This window comes from Mizuhopecten yessoensis, unplaced genomic scaffold (assembly GCF_002113885.1).
Source record: "Mizuhopecten yessoensis strain PY_sf001 unplaced genomic scaffold, ASM211388v2 scaffold7939, whole genome shotgun sequence".
Classification (NCBI taxonomy): domain Eukaryota; kingdom Metazoa; phylum Mollusca; class Bivalvia; order Pectinida; family Pectinidae; genus Mizuhopecten; species Mizuhopecten yessoensis.
This window is the reverse complement of record NW_018407298.1, coordinates 5,462-29,866: the sequence shown is the minus strand read 5'-3', so window position 1 is coordinate 29,866 and position 24,405 is coordinate 5,462. Positions and strand designations below refer to the sequence as shown.

The 24,405-nt window shown below is 36.3% G+C and overlaps 1 protein-coding gene across 1 annotated transcript in view; it reads left to right on the top strand.

Annotated features, from left to right (window-relative positions):
* Positions 1-23,829, top strand: part of LOC110454607 (cytoplasmic phosphatidylinositol transfer protein 1-like) — a 34,392-nt gene extending 10,563 nt beyond the window's left edge. Inside the window, exons 3-8 of the mRNA XM_021504218.1 lie at positions 9,133-9,221; positions 10,358-10,365; positions 22,441-22,512; positions 22,928-22,945; positions 23,401-23,484; positions 23,806-23,829. Coding sequence (XP_021359893.1) covers positions 9,133-9,221; positions 10,358-10,365; positions 22,441-22,512; positions 22,928-22,945; positions 23,401-23,484; positions 23,806-23,829 — 295 coding nt within the window. The remainder of the gene's footprint in view (positions 1-9,132; positions 9,222-10,357; positions 10,366-22,440; positions 22,513-22,927; positions 22,946-23,400; positions 23,485-23,805) is intronic.
* Positions 23,830-24,405: the final 576 nt, after the last annotated feature.

The window sequence follows — 24,405 nt, the reverse complement described above, 5'->3', positions numbered from 1 at the left end:
TCTGACATGTAATTATAAATATACCGTGAGTTAGCGGACTGTGGAATGATGTCCAAAGTGTACATGACTGAGGGTAATTTGGTTCCATTAAAGAACAATAAATTGATAATTTTGATATCATATTTTTGATTTATTTCCATCATTTTTGTTATATGTAAACAGAGACAACTGTCATTGTGTAAATGTCACCCCTCTGCAAAAAGTTCCGATTTTTTTCAAGGAAGATAACTCTCACCCGGATCAAAGTGATTGTAAAATGTAAAATAAATTAATTATAAAGCCATTGTGTATATTTTGTTCAATTTCCCACTCTATATGTATAGAACTTTGTGTCCTGGGTGCTTTTAGCTTGTAGATAATCACTTTTATCCGTACAAATTCAATAAAAAACACTTTGTGTAACATGTGTTACATATTTTGCGATAAATAAAATATTTGTAGGGTTAATTAGAAATGCTTCTTTTCATTTTATTATTGTTGTTATTGTTCCGAACAATGCCACACACAAAAAAAACCCGGAAAATATTAGAATTGACGAAAATTCAATTTTTTGGTATTTTTTCCAAAAAATTCCCCAAACTATCGGAATGTTTAGATTTTCATAAAATCAACTCGACATAGTTGCATAACAATTATATGAAAGTTTCAACGAATTTTGCTGATTAATTGCGAAAGTGTGGAGCCACCTTAAGTTGTAGAGGGAACTTATGAAGGAGGAAGGTGTAGGTAGGTGTAGAGAGGGGAGCTTTGAGGGAAGTTGTAAAGGAGGATGGGCATAGGTAGGTGTAGAGAGGGGAGGATTGAGGGAAGTTGTGAAGGAGGAAGGTGTAGGTAGGTGTAGAGAGGGGAGCTTTGAGGCAAGTTGTAAAGGAGGATGGGCATAGGTAGGTGTAGAGAGGGGAGGATTGAGGGAAGTAGTAAAGGAGGGAGGTGTAGGTAGGTGTAGAGAGTGGAGGTTTGAGGGAAGTAGTAAAGGAGGAAGGTGTAGGTAGGTGTAGAGAGTGGAGGTTTGAGGGAAGTAGTAAAGGAGGAAGGCACAGGTAGGTGTAGAGAGGGGAGCTTTGAGGCAAGTTGTAAAGGAGGATGGGCATAGGTAGGTGTAGAGAGGGGAGGATTGAGGGAAGTAGTAAAGGAGGGAGGTGTAGGTAGGTGTAGAGAGATGAGGTTTGAGGGAAGTAGTAAAGGAGGGAGGTGTAGGTAGGTGTAGGTAGGTGTAGAGAGTGGAGGTTTGAGGGATGTTGTAAAGGAGGAAGGCATAGGTAGGTGTAGAGAGGGGAGAATTGAGGGAAGTTGTGAAGGAGGGAGGGGTAGGGAGGTGTAGAGAGGGGAGCTTTGAGGGAATTAGTAAAGGAGGGAGGTGTAGGTAGGGGTAGAGAGTGGAGGATTGAGGGAAGTAGTAAAGGAGGGAGGAGTAGGTAGGTGTAGAGAGTGGAGGATTGGGGGAAGTAGTAAAGGAGGGAGGTGTAGGGAGGTGTAGGTAGGGGTAGAGAGGGGAGGATTGAGGGAAGTAGTAAAGGAGGGAGGAGTAGGTAGGTGTAGAGAGTGGAGGATTGAGGGAAGTAGTAAAGGAGGGAGGTGTAGGTAGGTGTAGAGAGTGGAGGTTTGAGGGAAATAGTAAAGGAGGGAGGTGTAGGGAGGTGTAGGTAGGTGTAGAGAGTGGAGGTTTGAGGGAAGTTGTAAAGGAGGGAGGCTTAGGTAGGTGTAGAGAGGGGAGAATTGAGGGAAGTTGTGAAGGAGGGAGGTGTAGGTAGGTGTAGAGAGGGGAGGATTGAGGGAAGTAGTAAAGGAGGGAGGTGTAGGTAGGTGTGGAGAGGGGAGCTTTGAGTGAAGTAATAAAGGAGGGAGGTGTAGAGAAGGGGAGGTTTGAAGGAAGTAGTAAAGGAGGGAGGTGTAGGTAGGTGTAGAGAGGGAAGCTTTGAGGGAAGTAGTAAAGGAAGGAGGTGTAGGTAGGTGTGGAGAGGGGAGCTTTGACGGAAGTAGTAAAGGAGGGAGGTGTAGGTAGGTGTAGAGAGGGAAGCTTTGAGGGAAGTAGTAAAGGAGGGAGGTGTAGGTAGGTGTAGAGAGGGAAGCTTTGAGGGAAGTAGTAAAGGAGGGAGGTGTAGGTAGGTGTAGAGAGGGAAGCTTTGAGGGAAGTAGTAAAGGAGGGAGGTGTAGGTAGGTGTAGAGAGGGAAGCTTTGAGGGAAGTAGTAAAGGAGGGAGGTGTAGGTAGGTGTAGAGAGGGGAGCTTTGAGGGAAGTTGTAAAGGAGGGAGGTGTAGGTAGGTGTAGAGAGGGGAGGTTTGAGGGAAGTTGTAAAGGAGGGGGGTGTAGGTAGGTATAAAGAGGGGAGGTTTGAGGGAAGTTGTAGAGAGTTGAGGTTTGTATGGAAACGGTAGAGAGGTGCAAAAAATGCAATGGACCGACTGGGATTTGAACCAGTGTCCTCCTAACCCTAGAGGGACACCAATTGAACTTCTTCAGTCACCAGCAATCAATTTAGTCCAATGCCACTACATTAGTATAGAAAGAACGGGTTAGTGAAGACAGGAAAGTTGTGATAAAAACTGGTTAGGGGGGAGTAGACTAGAGGAGGAAGGAGGGGGGAGTACTCTAGGTAAATGGGTAGATAAGTTTAGAGAGAGGAAGTAAATGTTTAGAGGGGAGAAAGTATAGATAAGGGAGGTAAATGTAGACAGGGTAGATACCAGGCAAGTGTAGGGAGGGGAGGTAAAAGTAGGAAGAGGAGGTAAGTGTTGAGAGAGAGGTATATATATATTAAGGGGAAAAGTTTTGATTAAGTTTGTAAATCGATATCTTTTATTATCTTCGATCTTTCATGATGCACTGTTTTGATTTTCATTTCATTGTTAAACAAATATATGTATTTTGTTGTTGTTATGTTTTGATCATCAACACAACACAGACAAATTAAATAAGATACGAAACATGATTCATAAACTTACATACTATAATACAACTGTCATACGTATACAGAATGTACAGCTAAGAGACCTGCATTCATGTACTATTGTAGTCTACAGCAGGATATTAACAGGAAATGCTATCTAAAGCTCTCAAAAGCCTATATCCGCCTCAACCTTCACTGTTATAGTCCAGTAGGTGAGTTTGTGGGATGTAGAGGATTGCACTAGTCTTTTGTCTGGGTTATAATTCTAAACGATTGACCTTGCTAATGATATTTGTCGATGGACACATCATGGCTGGACAGTATATCTAGTTCAAGGTTTGGTTGGTCTGTTTCCCCAAGTTCAAGGCTGAAGGAAGGGGTCAAATGTCAAACAGTTGTACTACTTATCTGGACTATTCTATACCACTGAACAGTTTTTAACAGGTGGTTAATCTGTCTTGCATTACGTCATTTAAAATTCTTTGTGTTTATAGGAATTTTTAGATGGCAACCCAAGTTCATAAACTAGAGCAATATTTCAACTTCTAGTTCAGAAAACAAATTTAAAAGATGAAAGTGTGACATACAGGCCAAATAGGCTTAAAATTCCTGTAAGAAAACAAATCACCACTCTTAAAATTAATATATATGATTTGAAATAGCTTTAAAAGAACAACAAATGTAACAAAGTAATGACTTGCTAAAACAATAAATATCTTGGACTTGCATGTAATACTTTATGTATATCTGTATGTAATAGTTTGAATTGTCATGGTTTATAGGTAAATTGATTGATAATTCAGACTTACACCAGTCCAAATTCAGTACACCCACTTCAGATGGAGATTTTTTACACCAGTCCAAATTCAGTACACCCACTTCAGATGGAGATTTTTTTCTTCTTTTTAATCAATTCTAAGGAAGAAATTTCTCTCAATACTTTATATACCAATCCTGCCCAGATTGTGATAGATGTATATTTATAGAGAAATCATTAGTGGTAGCACCGCAGTGAATGATACAGGTTTTGATAGCTGTTGTCTATGTATTGATTTCCTGGTATAACATCTGATACTTATATTGACCCTCCCTCCTCTGGTAAGTATCACTTTCAGTATTCCAATTCCTGGAAAATGACAAAGATCATATGATTAACAGCTGCCGTCCACCAGTTATATATATATGTGTACTGTGAACTATGGAAGCAGACACATTATATGAATTAATTGTTTTCCCAAATGGTCTATGTATTTTTCTCATTTTTATGTTAATTTCCATTGATCTATTTTGTTTGACCTACTAGGAAAAATATTAACATTTTACATTGTACATTCTAAGTCCTTTCATTAAGCATTCTACATTGTATTTTTCCCATGTCATTGGAAGATTTACATTCTAACTCATGTCATTTAACATTTTAAATTGTTGCCCATTGTCAATAAACACTAAAATTGTTACCCATGTCAATAAACCCCATTACCAATGTTAATGAATGGTTCAATTGTTCCCCATGTCAATGGAAGATTTACATTCTGAATCATGTTTTAAACCATTTACATTGTTACCCATTGTCAATAAACGCTTAAATTGTTACCCATGTGAATAGAGGATTTACATAGTAATTCATGACAATGGAGGATTTACAATATAACCCATGTCAATGGAGTATTTACAATGTTACACATGTCAATGGAGGATTTACAATGCTACCCATGTCAATAGAGTATTTACATCGTAATTCATGTCAATGGAGGATTTACAATGTTACACATGTCAATGGAGTATTTACAATGTTACACATGTCAATGGAGGATTTACAATGTTACCCATGTCAATAGAGTATTTACATCGTAATTCATGTCAATGGAGGATTTACAATGTTACACATGTCAATGGAGTATTTACAATGTTACACATGTCAATGGAGGATTAACAAGGTTACCCATGTCAATAGAGTATTTACATCGTAATTCATGTCAATGGAGTATTTACAATGTTACACATGTCAATGGAGTATTTACAATGTTACTCAATGGAGGATTCACAATGTTACCCATGTCAATAGAGTATTTACATCGTAATTCATGTCAAAAGAGGATTTACAAGGTTACCCATGTCAATAGAGTATTTACATTGTAATTCATGACAATGGAGGATTTACAATATAACCCATGTCAATGGAGTATTTACAATGTTACTCATGTCAATGGAGGATTCACAATGTTACCCATGTCAATAGAGTATTTACATCGTAATTCATGTCAATGGAGGATTTACAATGTTACACATGTCAATGGAGGATTTACAATGTTACCCATGTCAATAGAGTATTTACATCGTAATTCATGTCAATGGAGGATTTACAATGTTACACATGTCAATGGAGTATTTACAATGTTACACATGTCAATGGAGTATTTACAATGTTACACATGTCAATAGAGTATTTACAATGTTACACATGTCAATAGAGTATTTACATCGTAATTCATGTCAAAAGAGGATTTACAAGGTTACCCATGTCAATAGAGTATTTACATTGTAATTCATGACAATGGAGGATTTACAATATAACCTATGTCAATGGAGTATTTACAATGTTACACATGTCAATGGAGGATTTACAATGTTACCCATGTCAATAGAGTATTTACATCGTAATTCATGTCAANTAATTCATGTCAAGGGAGTATTTACAGTGTAATTAATGTCAAGAGAGTATTTACAGTGTAATTCATGACAATGGAGGATTAACATTGTAACCCATGACAATGGATGATTTACAATGTTACCAATGTCAATGGAGGATTTACAATGAAACCCATGTCAATGGTGGATTTACATTATAATTCATGTCAATGAAGGTTTTACATTGTAATTCATGTCAATGGAGGTTTTACAAAAAAAAACATATCAATGGAGGATTTACAATGTAACCCATGTCAATGGTAGATTTACATTGTAATTCATATCAATGGAGGTTTTACAAATGATAACTCATGGCAATGGAGCATTTACATTGTAATTAATGTCAAGGGAGGATTTACAATGTAACCAATGTCAATGGAGTATTTCCAATGTAACCCAGGTCAATGGAGTATTTACAGTGTAATTCATGTCAATGGTGGATTTACAATGTTACCCATGTCAATTAAGTATTTACAATGTAATTCATGTCAAGGAAGTATTTACATTGTAATTAATGTCAAGGGAGTATTTACAATGTTACCCATGTCAATGGAGGATTGACATTGTAATTCATGTCAATGGAGGATTTACAATGTTACACATGTCAATGGAGTATTTACAATGTTACACATGTCAATGGAGTATTTACAATATAACCCATGTCAATTGAGGATTTACAAAATATAACCCATGTCAATGGAGTATTTACATTGTAATTAATGTCAAGAGAGTATTTACAGTGTAATTCATGTCAATGGAGGATTTACAGTAATTCATGTCAATGGTGGATTTACAATGTTACACATGTCAATGGAGTATTAACAATGTAACCCATGCCAATGCAGGTTTTACAATGATACCCATGTCAATAGAGAATTTACATTGTAATTAATGTCAAGGGAGAATTTACAATGTTACCCATGGCAATAGAGGATTTGCATTGTAATTTATGTCAAGGGAGTATTTACAATATAACCCATGTCTAGGGAGTATTTAGAATGTTACCAATGTCAATGGAGTATTTACAATGTTACCCATGTCAATAGAGTATTTACATTGTAATTTATGTCAATGGAGGATTTACAATATAACCCATGTCAAGGGAGTATTTACAATGTTACCAATGTCAATGGAGAATTTACAATGTAACCCATGTCAATGCAGGTTTTACAATGTTACCCATGTCAATAGAGTATTTACATTGTAATTCATGTCAATGGAGTATTTACAATATAACCCATGTCAATGGATGATTTACAATGTTACCCATATAAATGGAGGTTTTATAATGTAACCCATGTCAATGGAGGTTTTATAATGTTACCAATGTGAAGAGAGTATTTACATTGTAATAAATGTGAATGGAGGATTTACATTGTGATTCATGTCAAGGGGGGATTTAAAATGTTACCAATGTCAATGGAGTATTTACAATGAAACCCATGTCAATGGTGGATTAACATTGTAATTCATGTATATGGAGGTTTTACAGAAAAAAACCCATATCAATGGAGGATTTACAATGTAACCCATGTCAATGGTGGATTTACATTGTAATTCATGGCAATGGAGGTTTTACAAAAAATAACCCATGTCAATGGAGGATTTACAATGTAACCCATGTCAATGGAGGTTTTACAAAAGATAAGCCATGTCAATTGAGTTTTACAAAAGATAACCCATGTCAATGGAGTATTTACATTGTAATTAATGTCAAGAGAGTATTTACAGTGTAATTCATGTCAATTGTGGATTTACAATGTTACCCATGTCAATAGAGTATTGACAATGTAACCCATGTCAATGGAGGTTTTACAAAAGATAACCCATGTCAATGGAGTATTTACAATGTAACCCAGGTCAATGGAGGATTTACATTGTAATTCATGTCAAGGGAGTATTTACAGTGTAATTAATGTCAAGAGAGTATTTACAGTGTAATTCATGACAATGGAGGATTAACATTGTAACCCATGACAATGGATGATTTACAATGTTACCAATGTCAATGGAGGATTTACAATGAAACCCATGTCAATGGTGGATTTACATTATAATTCATGTCAATGAAGGTTTTACATTGTAATTCATGTCAATGGAGGTTTTACAAAAAAAACCATATCAATGGAGGATTTACAATGTAACCCATGTCAATGGTAGATTTACATTGTAATTCATATCAATGGAGGTTTTACAAATGATAACTCATGGCAATGGAGCATTTACATTGTAATTAATGTCAAGGGAGGATTTACAATGTAACCAATGTCAATGGAGTATTTCCAATGTAACCCAGGTCAATGGAGTATTTACAGTGTAATTCATGTCAATGGTGGATTTACAATGTTACCCATGTCAATTAAGTATTTACAATGTAATTCATGTCAAGGAAGTATTTACATTGTAATTAATGTCAAGGGAGTATTTACAATGTTACCCATGTCAATGGAGGATTGACATTGTAATTCATGTCAATGGAGGATTTACAATGTTACACATGTCAATGGAGTATTTACAATGTTACACATGTCAATGGAGTATTTACAATATAACCCATGTCAATTGAGGATTTACAATAACACCCATTTAACTGATTGATTTACTTTGTTGTCCATGCCAATGGAAGATTCACATTGTTACATGTACCCATGACAATTCAGTGATATATAGCCATCATGTGGGGTCTGTCAGTAGTTATTGTCCAAATGATAACTTTATAACGATTGATCAAACAAACTTCAATCTTGGTATATGGGTTGCCGTTATAGATGCGAGATCCCTATTGATTTTAGTGTTTTCCTCTACAAACTTCAATCTTGGTGAGTGGGTTGCCCTAGGGGAGGTGAAGAACCCTATGGCGCCAGAAGTCAAGGTCACCATTACTAAAAGCAGAATTGTACTTGGTTGGGCTTGTCCTGATGATAATCTTGTGTGTGAGTTTCCCAAATGGATGCAAAGAACAGTACCCTATTTGAATTTTAATGTGGTTTCCCAGAGGTTAAGGTCACTGTTGCTAAAATTAGAATTCTGCTTGGTTGGGCTTGTCCAGATGATAACTTGAGAACGAATGATAAAAAAGGTCAAATATGGTGTGTGGATCCGGATTGCCCCAGTGATCGCGTATAAGCGTATTGCTTTTGGGCATGGTAAACCAGCGGTCACGGTCGTTGTTTGAGTTGACTGTGTTGGTGAAAAGACCCATCAGTCATTAGGTGGTCTGCCAGAGGTCAAGGTCACAATTGCTAAAATATGTAAGCTTTGCTTTGTTGTGTTTGCCCTGATAATAATTTAAGAATGAATTACCATACAAAGTACAAAGTTTGACCCAGGCTTTGTATGTCAACACCAGTTCACAGATGTACAAGTTTTGTTACCATTGGAGGAACCACTTATAAAATAAACCTGGGTACATGTATATTTCATTTACCTTGTTGGATGGTTATTATATTTGTACTTGATACTTTTCATTTAAACATCACAATTAATAGTCAACTCAAAAAGTAATATTCAATATAAAAATATAAACATCTGTTTTATTTATGTTTATATTTTTTCAGTCGTTTACCAACCTGGATCCGATCTCTCATTCCAAGGATTTTCTACATAACAGAGAAGGCCTGGAACTATTATCCCTACACTATAACAGGTTTGTAAACATTGAAATGTTTGTGTCTCAATATGCACCTGTTTTTACTGAAGAAGCCAATATTTGTGAATGTTCTGTCAATAATTTAGTGAAGTTTTTGGATTTAAAAAAAAAAAAATCTGTCAAGTTTCACGTGTTCAAGTTTACATTTCAATTTACTGTCTGGGAAATTTGGTGCCATCTTGTTAAACTTACTTCCAATGTGTCTGATCCTTTAGGTTTGGTTAATATACCAGCGGTATCAGGGCTTCTTAGCTGAATGCATGAAATCCCTTGTAAACATACCGATGTAGTCTAAATCCAGACGAAAGTAAAGATACCTCTTGAGATCAAAATAAACACACATTGGCTGTATTGCTTTAGAGCATATGTTCTACTTAGCTAGAATGATGCTGAGATGGAACCTCTTGGGTCGTACCTACAGTGTGTTGATAGGCACTTGGAATATTAACAAAAACTAACCCTTGCTAAACCATAACAACAAACATATCCTGCAAAAGTAATGGAAACAATTATTCAAATCATGGCAGTTACTTGGAACAATTTACCTTGATTCTACCATAATGAAAACATTTTATTCAGAAGCATTTTTTTGTACCATTTGCATAACAACAATATTACCATGCTTGTTAGTCAACCACCAGTACTGTCAGTCGGTCAGTCTGTTTGTGATCATCACTTTGTCGGCGGTATCTCATGTTACCATGTAGTTGCCAAATTTTATATGCAAGTATCTCTAGGGATGAGGTTGTATCATGTTTTGAAAATTTGCTTCTGTTGCCCACTTTATAGCAATAATTGCAAAAATGTCATGGCGTCAAAATAGACCGGTTTGTGTATTGTATATGGAAGTGGTTGCCAACTAGTTGCAGGAATCGTACCTTCTATGTCCAATTTTTTTTATTTTATTGTTATCTATGGTCCGATAAAAATATAAATTAAATTTTAAAAAAAGACGGACATAGAAGCTAGCGTTCCCGCAGCTAGTTGCCCACCAGATGAAACTGTCATTTGAGGTTATGATAGTATTACTAGAACCTGTATGTATGGCAACCATAATAGCAGTAAAATAATCAATATATTCATCTACATTATTTTGTTCATTTCCATGTTGTGCTGAACTACTTGGCTATCAGAATACACTGTGAGTATATTATATATTTGTACTTGATTTAAGTGCGGCCTAACATTGTACATTTCCTGTGTCTGCTGAGATATCTTACAACGTACCAATACCGGATTAAAGTAAAATATTGTAATAATATTGCTTTTTTCTGAATTCTACTCCATGAGTTTTGATGTGTTATCTACTATTTTTAGCCTGCCATCATCAGATGGTGTGTTGTTCAACATTGTCTATTGTCTGTTCCTTGTCTGTCCTTATATGTTATATTGTAGGCTTGTCAAACCGTCAGCTTCTGTTGGTCAAGTACATAATGTGTTCTCCTTTCCCCACATTCCAAAATTAGTTCTAAATTTTACTGAGTAATAGAGTACAAACTTGTTTCTCCCACCTACATTTCCATATTTTCATACATTAAGATACAATTATGCATCAAGTAGAATTTTATATACATGTATGTCATCAGATTGGCATGGGAAGGGCATGTATTGTTCCACCCTGTAGAACTCCATGTTCTATTGATAATTTGTGATCACTATTTCTCAGAAAGTAATTATGCACAGATCTGAAATGACAATCTTCGTTTGAAAGGACAAAGTCAAACGTAGCAGTATGATACGATGGCCGATAGTAGCCGACACAAAACAACTACAATATAAGACATTTATATACATGTACACTTTTTAAAATTGTACATGTACACAATACAACTACAATCTAACACATTTGTGTACATGTACACTTTTTAAAATTGTACATTGTACACAATACAACTACAAGTGCTATAAACATTCCTTAACGGTTGGGGTCAACTTGATATTTCACACGTGCCTGATGTGGCGATGAATTTAAAGACCAAACGACAAGGAAAGGGAATATGTTCATAAATCAGCGAAGAGGCGATAGAGGTCACCACACATTGTTGCTACGTAGACTGTACAAAATATTTCACTAGTTGATGCTTGAAGGCGACTTAATCTCATTACCTGAAAATGGATAAACTAGAAAAGTTTGACTTTAGTAATTATCAAGTGATTAATTTTCTTAATCTTTTCTTTGTATGTTGATTGATCTTATGTCCTATTTTTAATTTGAAAGAAATGTAACAGACATAAACCATCGTTATATGCATATCTATGTGGGCTTTACCTAATGTATGGATTGGAGTCATAAAGTAGAACGTTGCATTGTTCAGTGACGTGTGAATAGTTGAGTGCTAAAGTCAAATATAATATAATACTTACTGTAACAAAAGTTGTATGTAGATTTTTCTGAGATAAGTAACCAAAGGAATATGTGAATATGTCACATGGGACACTTCATATTACATATTTTGGGTTATGTCCTAATTCACCGATTCAAACGAACATAAATCATTTATCAATTACAACTCAACACTGAAATAGAATATCGCTGACCGCAGCATACGCTTTAATTTTTGAATTTATTACACATACTTTCAAATTTCTCGCGATCTTGTCCCCTTTAGATGTTCCATCGACTTGGTCCATACACCGGTCTTCACTCTTGACCCGTCNTTGTACATGTACACAATACAACTACCATCTGACACATTTGTGTACATGTACACTTTTTAAAAACTGTACATGTACACAATACAACTACAAGTGCTATAAACATTCCTTAACGGTTGGGGTCAACTTGATATTTCACACGTGCCTGATGCCGCGATGAATTTAAAGACCAAATGACAAGGAAAGGGAATATGTTCATAAATCAGCGAAGAGGTGATAGAGGTCACCACACAGTGTTGCTAAGTAGACTGTACAACATATTTCACTAGTTGATGCTTGAAGGCGACTTAATCTCATTACNCCATAACATTGATAAATATAATTATGTCCTAATTCACCGATTCAAACGAACATAAATCATTTATCAACACTGAAATAGAATATCGCTGACCGCAGCATACGCTTTCGAATACAAAGAACGGGCTAAGGAATGTAAACCAGATTCTCACCCAGCTGTCTAGTGACGGACATCATTTCGTCCAAGTCCTCATGCATGTAGCCGTCTTTAGCTGCATCAGATTTCCATCGGCCATGCTTCTTGAACACCCGGTCAGGTATAGTTCCTGTCTTTGCACTTGCCGTTGCCCCACCTGACCTTAAACTATGCATCCCGAACCTTTTCTTGTCTAACCCTAACATACTAAGTTTTTCTAACAATAACTCCCGGACTGTGGTATAGGACAGTGGACCTGAATCACGCAGCTTAAATGCCTTAGAACTTTTGCAGAACGAAATTTGTCGGAAAATATAATCTGACGAGTTGTCGTGGATCTGGGCTTGTACGAGATATCGCTTGAGCATCGCCACAGGACACAAATCAGTAAATGTTTTTGCGATGACTACACTAGCCCCAGCACCAGCTTTATCGGTCTTGCTTCTAGGTATATACACTGTCATAAACTGATCAGAAAACCCAATGTCCGACCTCTTGATACCCACTAACTCAGCAAATCTAAGAAAACCAGCGAACCCGACTAAACACATAGGCACTATTCTGATGTCAGAGAGAGAACACGAATCGTTAGCGAACGACGTAACAAGCTGCCTTAAAATGTCAGGTGTAATGGGATCTTTTTTATTTGGTCTCGGACCCAACAAACGCGCACCGCCTGCCCTGACCATTTTAACCAAGTCTGAACTACAGGGATTAGGAAAGCCTGCGAGTTGATGAGCCCAACCTATAGAATAAATTGCCTGATCTAACTTAGCCATACTACTACTGGATTGTATGATGGATACTAAATACAAACTTACGTTCAACTCCGAAGCAGGTAACACCTTACAATTAAACGAATTCGCCAAAGAAAACCAATGTTTGAATCCGAGACCATACAATTTCTGTGTGTTAACGGCCTTAGAAGCTGTGATCACCCTCTGTAAATCACTAACGAAAGGCAGCAATCCGTCATTCCTGGTTTCCATGTTGACCCAACGTCCAAGTTTAAACACGTCTGAAAGTCGTATACGTTACAAAACAACATAAATACAACATGCATACTACTAACGTCATATCAATATGGCCGTCTAACGTCCAAAAATCCATCAAACTACATAGATGTACCATGTACGTATGTGTATCTACTGATTACCATCTGTACAGATGAATTTACATCACGTGACGCACTGGCCTAGCATGCCACATGCGCTCACTGCCCCAAAGGGGATGACCTCGCTCGCATGCTCCTAGCACCGGCCTTGTCATGACAGGTAGGTATACAACCTACACTAATGACCATTGGACCGACCTATCGTGTCACGCCCATGTCGTTAATAATCGTCAACTCGTTCTGCCTGACCGACTCGCCACAATGTGTACACGTGCGTATGTCGGTCACAACAAACTGTGACCTTGCCCTACCCTAATGGGTGTCTAGTGACGTCAGAATGTAAACATCAATACAAACAGTACTCCATGACCCCGACTCAGACATCACCCGTCTAAACAGAGGCGATATACAAGTAGCTAACACATGACAAGTACGCAAAATCATTTCAATAAGTTTAATCTAAACGATAACAACAAACAACGCGACTGCACATTATAATGCTATCCTTGTAACCTCACTGCGAGCACGGTGCCTACAAAACGCTCAGAGTCAAAAAGCGAGTTCTTATTAGCACACCTCTCAAAAATTCTATCAGTCTCGTGGAACTCTATCACTTCCTTCACATAGTCTCTGTACTGGAACTCACTACTAAAAAGGAAAGTCCAAAAAGGTGCTGACGGCCACTTTGGTACTATAAGGGTGCCACAGGACTGGGATACTATACTGTGCCTAATCGTCCTAATAATAAGTTTAATAGGAGGAACAAGCCAATTATTTTCCTCTCCCCAATGCCTCGCAAATGCGTCCACCCCCTCGGTGCCGGGATTCCAGAACTTGGAATTATACCGGGCTAATTTTGCATTGTCCACATTAGCGAATCTGTCCACAGTGTACTGTCCCCATAAAGAGTCCATGAATTCGAAAAATTCTGTAGACACGCACCAATCATCCACGTCTATTATTTTACTTATCTCATCGGCCCGTACATTGTTATTTCTGGATATCCACTCAATGNATCTAATGTATGGATTGGAGTCATAAAGTAGAATGTTGCATTGTTCAGTGTGAATAGTTGAGTACTAAAGTCAAATATAATATAATATTTACTGTAACAAAAGTGGTATGTAGATTGTTCTGAGATAAATAACCAATGTTTTATACCAAAGGAATATGTGAATATGTCACATTGGACACTTCATATTACATAGTTTGGGTTATTGAGTTAAAATTATAATTCTATATACAAATTAAGTAACTGCATGTTTTTGTTTTGTCTCCAACTATTACTCCAAAAATCACATAAAAATTATATGATATTTGCAATTGGTATACCTCTGATTTGTGACCGTCTAGTATTGTTTGACTGCTGGGAAATCTAGTAATGTCCTTGTCGTTTATTAGCCGCCGTGTAGTAACATATTTTGAGGTTGTTGATTTTAATCCACTATTATCCGATGTTCATAGTTGTATTGAATTTAAGTTCGAAGGGGCGTCTGAACTCATACATACTCTATATGAAAATCCTTATGCAACCGACAAAAACGGTGGTTACGTGAAATGGAAGGATCAATTAAGTAATTCGTTTACTAATCTTATTGCAGATGATCATGATACCCAGTAATAAACTTGCTACGCTGAACGAGTATGTTAAAAATTCGAAAGCTAAGGAAACCGACCAAATAACTAATGCAGAAATTAATGATGTAACTAAAAATATCACAGATATATTTACTACGTCCGCCAACCAGTCATTCGGTCGCAAATCTGTTTACCACGGAAACATTCATGAAAATAACAAACCATGGTTTACATCAAATTGTAAAAAGCTTCGAAAAGAATTTTACAAAGCCAAACAGAACTATCGTAAATTAAAAAATGATATTAACAAGCACGCATTGAAAAGGAAAAGTCGTAATTACAGGAAAGAGGTAAATAAAGCATACAAAACCTATACATTCAACATGGAAAAGAAAATAAGAGAATCAGTAAAGGAGAGTCCAAAATTCCTATGGAATATTCTTAATAGGTTTTCGGGTAAACCAAAATCGTCAAAAGCTAATATACCAATAAACGAACTCTATAACTATTTAAAAAAAATAAATTCAGCTAGCTATGAGGAAGATAATAATGAAGGACTTCTACAAGATATTGATAATTATATAACGATGAAGTCTCTGAAGATCTCAATGCTGCAATTACCGAAACGGAAATTATTCGATCGATAGAAAGCTTAAAAAATAATAAAGCGAGCGGAATCGATGAAATACGGAATGAATATATAAAAAATACTCTCAATCAGTTTTTGCCTTTATATATAGATTTTTTCAACATCATTCTCAACACTGGGTTAATACCCCAAGAATGGACAGTTGGTATTATTAAACCTATGTACAAAAATAAAGGTAACCAAGGCGATCCGGATAATTATAGGGCGATAACTCTGGTGTCAATTGCTTGGGAAAAGTATTTACCTCTATAATTAATGGTAGACTAACAAAATTATCTGATAAGATAAACCTGATATCCTCCGCCCAAGCGGGATTTCGAAAGGGATATTCCACTACTGAAAACATTTTTATATTGCATTTCCTATTTTTTTTTATATTTTTCAAAGGGTAAAAAGTTATATTGTTCATTCGTTGATTTTAAAAAGGCCTTTGATACGGTGTGGCGAACAGGCTTGTGGAGAAAATTACAAAATAGTAACATTACGGGCAAAATATTTAAAGTCCTTTATAATTTATATCAAAATACCAAATCATGCGTAATTAATGGTAATGATACATCCAACTTTTTCATTTGCAATGTCGGGGTAAAACAAGGAGAAAACTTATTGCCATTTTTGTTTTCCCTCTTTCTTAACGATCTAGAGGATCTAGAAGTGTATGCTCTTAGTGATCAAAATTTAGGTTTGTACTTAAAATTGTTTATTATATTATATGCTGATGATACAGTGCTTTTGTCAGAAACACCAGATGGCCTACAGAACGCATTGAATGAATTCCAAAATTATTGTAATATATGGAAATTAACAGTTAATACCCAAAAAACTAAAGTTTTGATTTTTGAAAAAAGAAAAAGTAAAAGAGACCATCACTTTACGTTAAATAATGAGATTTTAGAAATACAAGATTCGTACACATATCTTGGAATAATANGCGATCGCGTGTAAATCATTCTTCATGCTACCTTTAGTTACTATAGACACACAGTTCAAACTGTCCGTTAACCATTTAACTTGCCTGCCCTTAAGTACTGACACAAATGAATGTAGCGCTAATGCAATAGCCTTCATCTTCCTCCAGGTGGAACTGCGAGATATCTCATCTTCAGTCCACATTTTATGGAAAATTCTATTATCAAATTCTACAGAGTAAGCCCCACAGGCATAAGCACTGGCGTCTGAAAACATGACAACGGACGAAACACTATAACTGGCTAAACACCTGACATTTAGGGAGGAAACACGCTCTCGCCAATACACTAACTCCGATATGAAAGGGTCACAATTTACCTTAACAGTCCCATCCCAAGAACTCGAGTTCACTATAAACATAAGGGAGTGTCTAGTCATAAGGCTACATAATTCCCCTATAACTGGTTTGAAGGACATCACTAACCCTGTGACTTTAGCTAACTGTCTAGCAGTGATAAACGGTAAGGTATCCAAAATAGTGTCTATACCCGTTGTAAGCTTACCAACTCTATTCTGAGGAACAGAAAGACTAAAATCATACGAGTTCCAATTAAGGCCTAACCACGTCATGCTCTGGCATGGATCCCATACAGACTTTTCTGTGTTAACCAAAAAACCTGCTCGATCTAGTGTATCCCTGACATAGTCACTATGCTGTCTACATATAGACTTATCAGTACTAGAACCTAACCCATCATCTAAGTACAGAACTATATTAATTCCACACCACCTCCAATGCTTAACCAAAGGTCTAAGTACTTTAGTGAACGTACTTGGCGCGGAGCTTAAGCCAAAGGGAAGGACACTAAAGCAGTAGTACTGCCCCTTCCAGAAAAATCCAAGAAAAGATTGTTGACCGCTGGAAATATCTATGTGATGATATCCTGATTTCAGATCAAACTTAAACATAAAACACCCACGTTCAAAATAGTCTAATGCGACCTTCCAATCCTCAAACTTAACCTTTGCTTTCCAGACATGCACATTCCCCTGTCTAAGATCTAAGATGAGCCTTTTCTTACCAGAACTACTGACCGCCACACTCAATGGATTGACTACATGCGGCACAAAAGGTACCGTTATGACACACCTATTAGCCACCAAATCATCAATAGCCTGCGTGACAAACTCCGCCTCCGACAATGCTGATTTATTATCATTAGAATACATTCTGGGAGGTGTCGAAATGAAAGGTATTACATAGCCTTTTTCAATTGTACTAACAATATTTTCAGGTGCATGCATATCCTTCCAGAACTGTATATGGAGTTTTAATCTACCTTTAACAGATGAAACAGAGCTGTTACTTTTATATTCAAAGAACTGTTTGTGTGCGCTCAGCTCCTTAATGTCATACAGGGAAGGAGAAGAATACTTATCATGTATGCCCGGATTGCCGTCCTCATTTTGAACCCCCTGGCTGCTGCTGCTGTTGTTGATGACGGGCCCCGCCCTGCCTGTATTTCCCACAGTCCCTCCGCCAATGCCCGAATCCACCACATGAAAGCACTGGTCTGCAGGGCCTGCGGTGCGGGGAACGTTGACTCTGTAGGACCCCCGAAAAGGTGCTGAACCCGAGGCTGCTGGTATCCATGGAACCGTTACGTGCACCGGAATTGCTACCAAGATTGAAAGCAGCAGTAGAAATCCGCTTCCGAGATTCATTCTTCTGTTTGATACTCCTGAGGGCCCTGTTCTCTGCCTGACGGATCCTTTTCTCATCCTCACTGTCAGACGCCAAATCGTCCGAAATATATTCCTTTACAGTCTGCCACCCAGCTGGTGACTTATCCGCCAAGCGGATCAATTTATTACGTTTGTATATTTTACGTTTCAGGTCTGCCGCCAACTCGACACACCCGTCCAAATCACGATTATCTAATTTACGTTGGAGCCTGCCCACGTCCGTCTCCAGTTCCTCATTAAACTGAAACTGTACCTTGTTTCCTGGTGACTTGAATTTAACAGACTTATCTGACTTGGCCTTCCTTTGCTCAGTGTCCCCGACGAACATTTCTGCCTTCAGACTGTTTAACTTACTGTCCAGGTACGTCCTGAACAGCGAAAACGCCCCAATAGCGTCGCCCCCAGCAGTACTGGTACCGTCGGGAGGAGTTGAGCCCCGACCCGCACCAGAATTGACCGTATGGGGGTCCTCTTCTCCATCACTCATACTCAGACAGCAAAAATCTTTCTTCACAAGCGTATACACTGGCTGCCACAGCTCGAATGACACTACACCTGTACACCTTGTACAGCTCACCTGAAACCTCAGGTAAATCACGCACTACCCGTGGTACACGGGCCACTCAGGCCACTGTGTATTACCATACTACGCCCCGCCCCTTTACACACGACCACACACACACACATCTGTGTGTCGCAACAACCATCAGTGATATCTCGTAANGTAACTGCATGTTTTTGTTTTGTCTCCAACTATTACTCCAAAAATCACATAAAAATTATATGATATTTGCAATTGCTATACCTCTGATTTGTGACCGTCTAGTATTGTTTGACTGCTGGGGAATCTAGTAATGTCCTTGTCGTTTATTAGCCGCCGTATCAGACAAGTGTGAAATATCAAGTTGACCCGAACCATTAAGGACTATATATAGCAAATGGTAATGGCTCGTCTCTTATTGATTATTTGTTACTTACTGCCGACTTATTCAAAGTAGTAACATAATTTGAGGTTGTTGATTTTAATCCACTATTATCCGATGTTCATAGTTGTATTGAATTTAAGTTCGAAGGGGTGTCTGTACTCATACATACTCTATACAAAAATCCTTATGCAACCGACAAAAACGGTGGTTACGTGAAATGGAAGGATCAATTAAGTAATTTGTTTACTAATCTTATTGCAGATGATCATGATACCCAGTAATAGACTTGCTACGCTGAACGAGTATGTTAAAAATTTGAAAGCTAAGGAAACCGACCAAATAACTAATGCAGAAATTAATGATGTAACTAAGAATATCACAGATATATTTACTACGTCCGCCAAACAGTCATTCGGTCGCAAATCTGTTTACCACCGAAACATTCATGAAAATAACAAACCATGGTTTACATCAAATTGTAAAAAGCTTCGAAAAGAATTTCACAAAGTCAAACAGAACTATTGTAAACTAAAAAATGATATTAACAAGCACGCCTTGAAAAGGAAAAGTCGTAATTACAGGAAAGAGGTAAATAAAGCATACAAAACCTATACATTCAACATGGAAAAGAAAAAAATAAGAGAATCAGTAAAGGAGAGTCAGAAATTCCTATGGAATATTCTAAATAGGTTTTCGGGTAAACCCAAATCGTCAAAAGCTAATATACCAATAAACGAACTATATAACTATTTAAAAAAATTAAATTCAGCTAACTATGAGGAAGATAATAATGAAGGACTTCTACAAGATATTGATAATTATATAACGATGAAGTCTCTGAAGATCTCAATGCTGCAATTACCGAAACGGAATTTATTCGATCGATAGAAAGCTTAAAAAATAATAAAGCGAGCGGAATCGATGAAATACGGAATGAATATATAAAAAATACTCTCAATCAGTTTTTGCCTTTATATATAGATTTTTTTCAACATCATTCTCAACACTGGATTAATACCCCAAGAATGGACAGTTGGTATTATTAAACCTATATACGAAAATAAAGGTAACCAGGGCGATCCGGATAATTATAGGGCGATAACTCTGGTGTCATGCTTGCGAAAAGTATTTACCTCTATAATTAATGGAAGAGTAACAAAATTATCTGATAAGATAAACCTGATATCCTCCGCCCAAGCGGGATTTCGAAAGGGATATTCCACTACTGAAAACATTTTTATATTGCATTCCCTAATTTCTTTTATATTTTTCAAAGGGTAAAAAGTTATATTGTTCATTCGTTGATTTTAAAAAGGCCTTTGATACGGTGTGGCAAACAGGCTTGTGGAGAAAATTACAAAATAGCAACATTACGGGCAAAATATTTAAAGTCCTTTATAATTTATATCAAAATACCAAATAATGCGTAATTAATGGTAATGATACATCCAACTTTTTCATGTGCAATGTCGGGGTAAAACAAGGAGAAAACTTATCGCGATTTTTGTTTTCCCTCTTTCTTAACGATTTAGAGGATTTCCTGATTTAATGTTTCTTGTTTGAATGAAGTGTATTTTCTTAGTGATCAAAATTTAGGTTTGTACTTAAAATTGTTCATTATATTATATGCTGATGATACAGTGCTTTTGTCAGAAACACCAGATGGCCTACAGAACGCATTGAATGAATTCCAAAATTATTTTAATATATGGAAATCAACAGTTAATACCCAAAAAACTCAAGTTTTGATTTTTGAAAAAAGTAAAAGTAAAAGAGACCATCACTTTAGGTTAAATAATGAGATTTTAGAAATACAATATTCGTACACATATCTTGGAATAATATTAAACTACAATGGTATTTTTACAAAAGCCAAAAGTAAACTAACAGAGCAAGCAAAAAAAGCTTTATATGCATTGTATATTAAGATTAGAAATATTTCTATTCCTGTAGATCTTCAAATGAAATTATTTGATGCACTTGTGTCACCTATTTTATTATATGGATGTGAAATCTGGGGTTATGAAAATACAAAAAGTATCGAAAAAATACATTTACAGTTTTGTAAGGAAATTCTTAACATTCAGAAGAGCACCCCAAATTATATGGTATATGATGAGTTAAGAAGGTATCCCCTAGAAATTGAAATTAGTGTTAGAATGGTTTTGTTCTGGCATAAGCTTATAACGGGTGGATGGAAGTTATCTAGTGTAAAGTATCAGTTAATGTACAATTTGCACCAGAATTCTTTATTAAGTTTTAAATGGTTAACGTATATACAAGATATTTTAAACAATACTGGATTGAATAATTTATGGACTTTCCAAATATCTTGTACAATTAATAGACAATGCTTGAAAAATATCATTAAGCAGAGATTATGCAATCAATTCATTCAAAGTTGGTTTTATGATGTTGAAACCTCCTCGCGAGGGCAAGTTTACTCCTTATTCAAATTTCAGTTTAATATTGTACCATATCTTTTAAAGCTAAATCGTAATGAACGAAAGTAATATGTAAATTTAGAACATCAAATATAAAATTTCCTATAGAAACAGGAAGATGGAATAAAGTCCCACGCGAGGAAAGGTTAGGTCCCCTATGTAATAACTGTGTTGGGGACGAATACCACTACTTCTACCAATGTACTAATGTATCTGTTGTAGCTCTTAGACAACTTTATATACCAAATATTATTATGTCAACCCAACTTATATCAAAATGAAAGGAATGTTCTCAATATGTAACAAGGTACTCTTAACAAAAGTAAGTAAATCTATACAAAGAGTAATGAAGCTACTTAATATCTAAAATAAGTTAGCTAAAAGAATTATTGAAATGGGTTGTTATTGTATAAATTGTATCATGTGTTATATTATGTGAGTACTATGTCCATCAATGTATACTATGTATTATGTGACCTCTTGTTACGCACGTATATGTGTGGCGTGAGAGTAAAAATAAAACTTGTTAATTCATTCTGTTACGAACAGGTGATTGTTAACATACGTTATGATAAGCTAATATGCTCAAAGCCAATTAAATGGGGTTTATTAGCATTGAGATTTAGAGACTTTGATGTCAAACGTAGTAAGGTGCCTTAATTGAGTTTACAGGTTCCTGCTCTTGGGGTGGAGTGATGAATGTCAATTACAGTATCTAATGAAACAAATCTTGCAATGTGATCCACTTACGTTATCTTGCAGTGCTCATTTATGCCACTCTTTTCAATCTACATCGAGACAAAGTACAAAGACGACAATGGTTGTTCAGAAAATGTAAGTACACAGGCAATATGTCCAGAAATTATTGGAAAGTGTCTACAGGTATTCTGTGTAAGATACCATATATATGATAGGCTTGTTTACATGTTTTGAATAGTAAATGAGATTACCTGTTTACATGTGTTGTGTATAGTAAGTGTGATCACTTGTCTACAGATGTTCTGTATAGTAAGTGTGATCACTTGTTTGCATGTGTTCTGTATAGTAAGTGTGATAACCTGTGTTTTCAGGAATTTTGAATAGTAAGTGTGATAACCTGTTTACAGTGTTTTGTATAGTAAGTGTGATCACTTGTTTTCATGTGTTTTGTATAGTAAGTGTGATCACTTGTTTGCATGTGTTTTGTATAGTAAGTGTGATCACTTGTTTACATGTGTTTTGTGTAGTAAGTGTGAATTCCTGTTTACAGGTGTTCAGTATACATGTAGTAAGTGTGATTTCCTGTTAACAGATGTTCTGTATAGTAAGTGTGATAACCTGTTTACAGGTGTTCTGTGTAATAAGTGTGATCACTTGTTTACAGTGTTTTGTATAGTAAGTGTGATAACCTGTTTACAGGTGTTTTGTATAGTAAGTGTGATCACTTGTTTACAGGTGTTTTGTGTAGTAAGTGTGATAACTTGTTTACAGGTGTTCTGTCTAGTTAGAATGATTATCTGTTTACAGATGTTCTGTATAGTAAGTGTGATAACCTGTTTACAGGAGTTCTGTGTAGTAAGTGTGATCACTTATTTACAGATGTTCTGTCTAGTAAGTGTGATAACCTGTTTACAGGTGTTCTGTGTAGTAAGAGTGATAACTTGTTTACAGGTATTTTGTGTAGTAAGAATGATTAACTGTTTACAGATGTTCTTCATAGTAAGTGTGATTACCTGTTTACAGGTGTTCTGTGTAGTAGGTGTGATTACCTGTCTACAGGTGTTCTGTGTAGTAAGAGTGATAACCTGCTTACAGGTGTTCTGTATAGTAAGTATGATCACTTGTTTACATGTGTTTTGTGTAGTAAGTGTGAATTCCTGTTTACAGGTGTTCAGTATACATGTAGTAAGTGTGATTTCCTGTTTACAGGTGTTCTGTGAAGTATTAGTGTAATCTGTGTTAACAGGGGTGTTGTGTAGTAAGTGTGAATACCTGTTTATAGATGTTCAATGTAGTAAATGGGATAACATGTATTTCCAGATGTTCTGTGTAGTAAGTGTGATTACCTGTTTATAGATGTTCTGTATGGTAAGTGTGATTGCCTGTTTACATGTGTTTTGTGTAGTAAGTGTGATTTCCTGTTTACAGGTGTTCTGTGAAGTATTAGTGTAATCTGTGTTAACAGGGGAGTTGTGTAGTAAGTGTGAATACATGTTTATAGATGTTCAATGTAGTAAATGGGATAACATGTATTTCCAGACCTTCTGTGTAGTAAGTGTGATTATCTGTTCACATGTGTTATTGGTAGTAAATGTGAATACCTGTTTATAGATGTTCTGTATAGTAAGTGTGATAACATGTATTTACAGATGTTCTGTGTAGTAAGTGTGATTACCTGTTTATAGATGTTCTGTATGGTAAGTGTGATTACCTGTTTACATGTGTTTTGTGTAGTAAGTGTGATTACCTGTTTACATGTGTTTTGTGTAGTAAGTGTGATTACCTGTTTACATGTGTTTTGTGTAGTAAGTGTAATTACCTATTTACAGGTGTTTTATATATATAGTAAGTGTGATTACCTGTTTACATGTGTTTTGTGTAGTAAGTGTGATTACCTGTTTACAGGTGTTCTATATAGTAAGTGTGATTACCTGTTTACATGTGTTATGTGTAGTAAGTGTGATTACCTGTTTACAGGTGTTCTATATAGTAAGTGCGATTACCTGTTTACATTTGTTTTGTATAGTG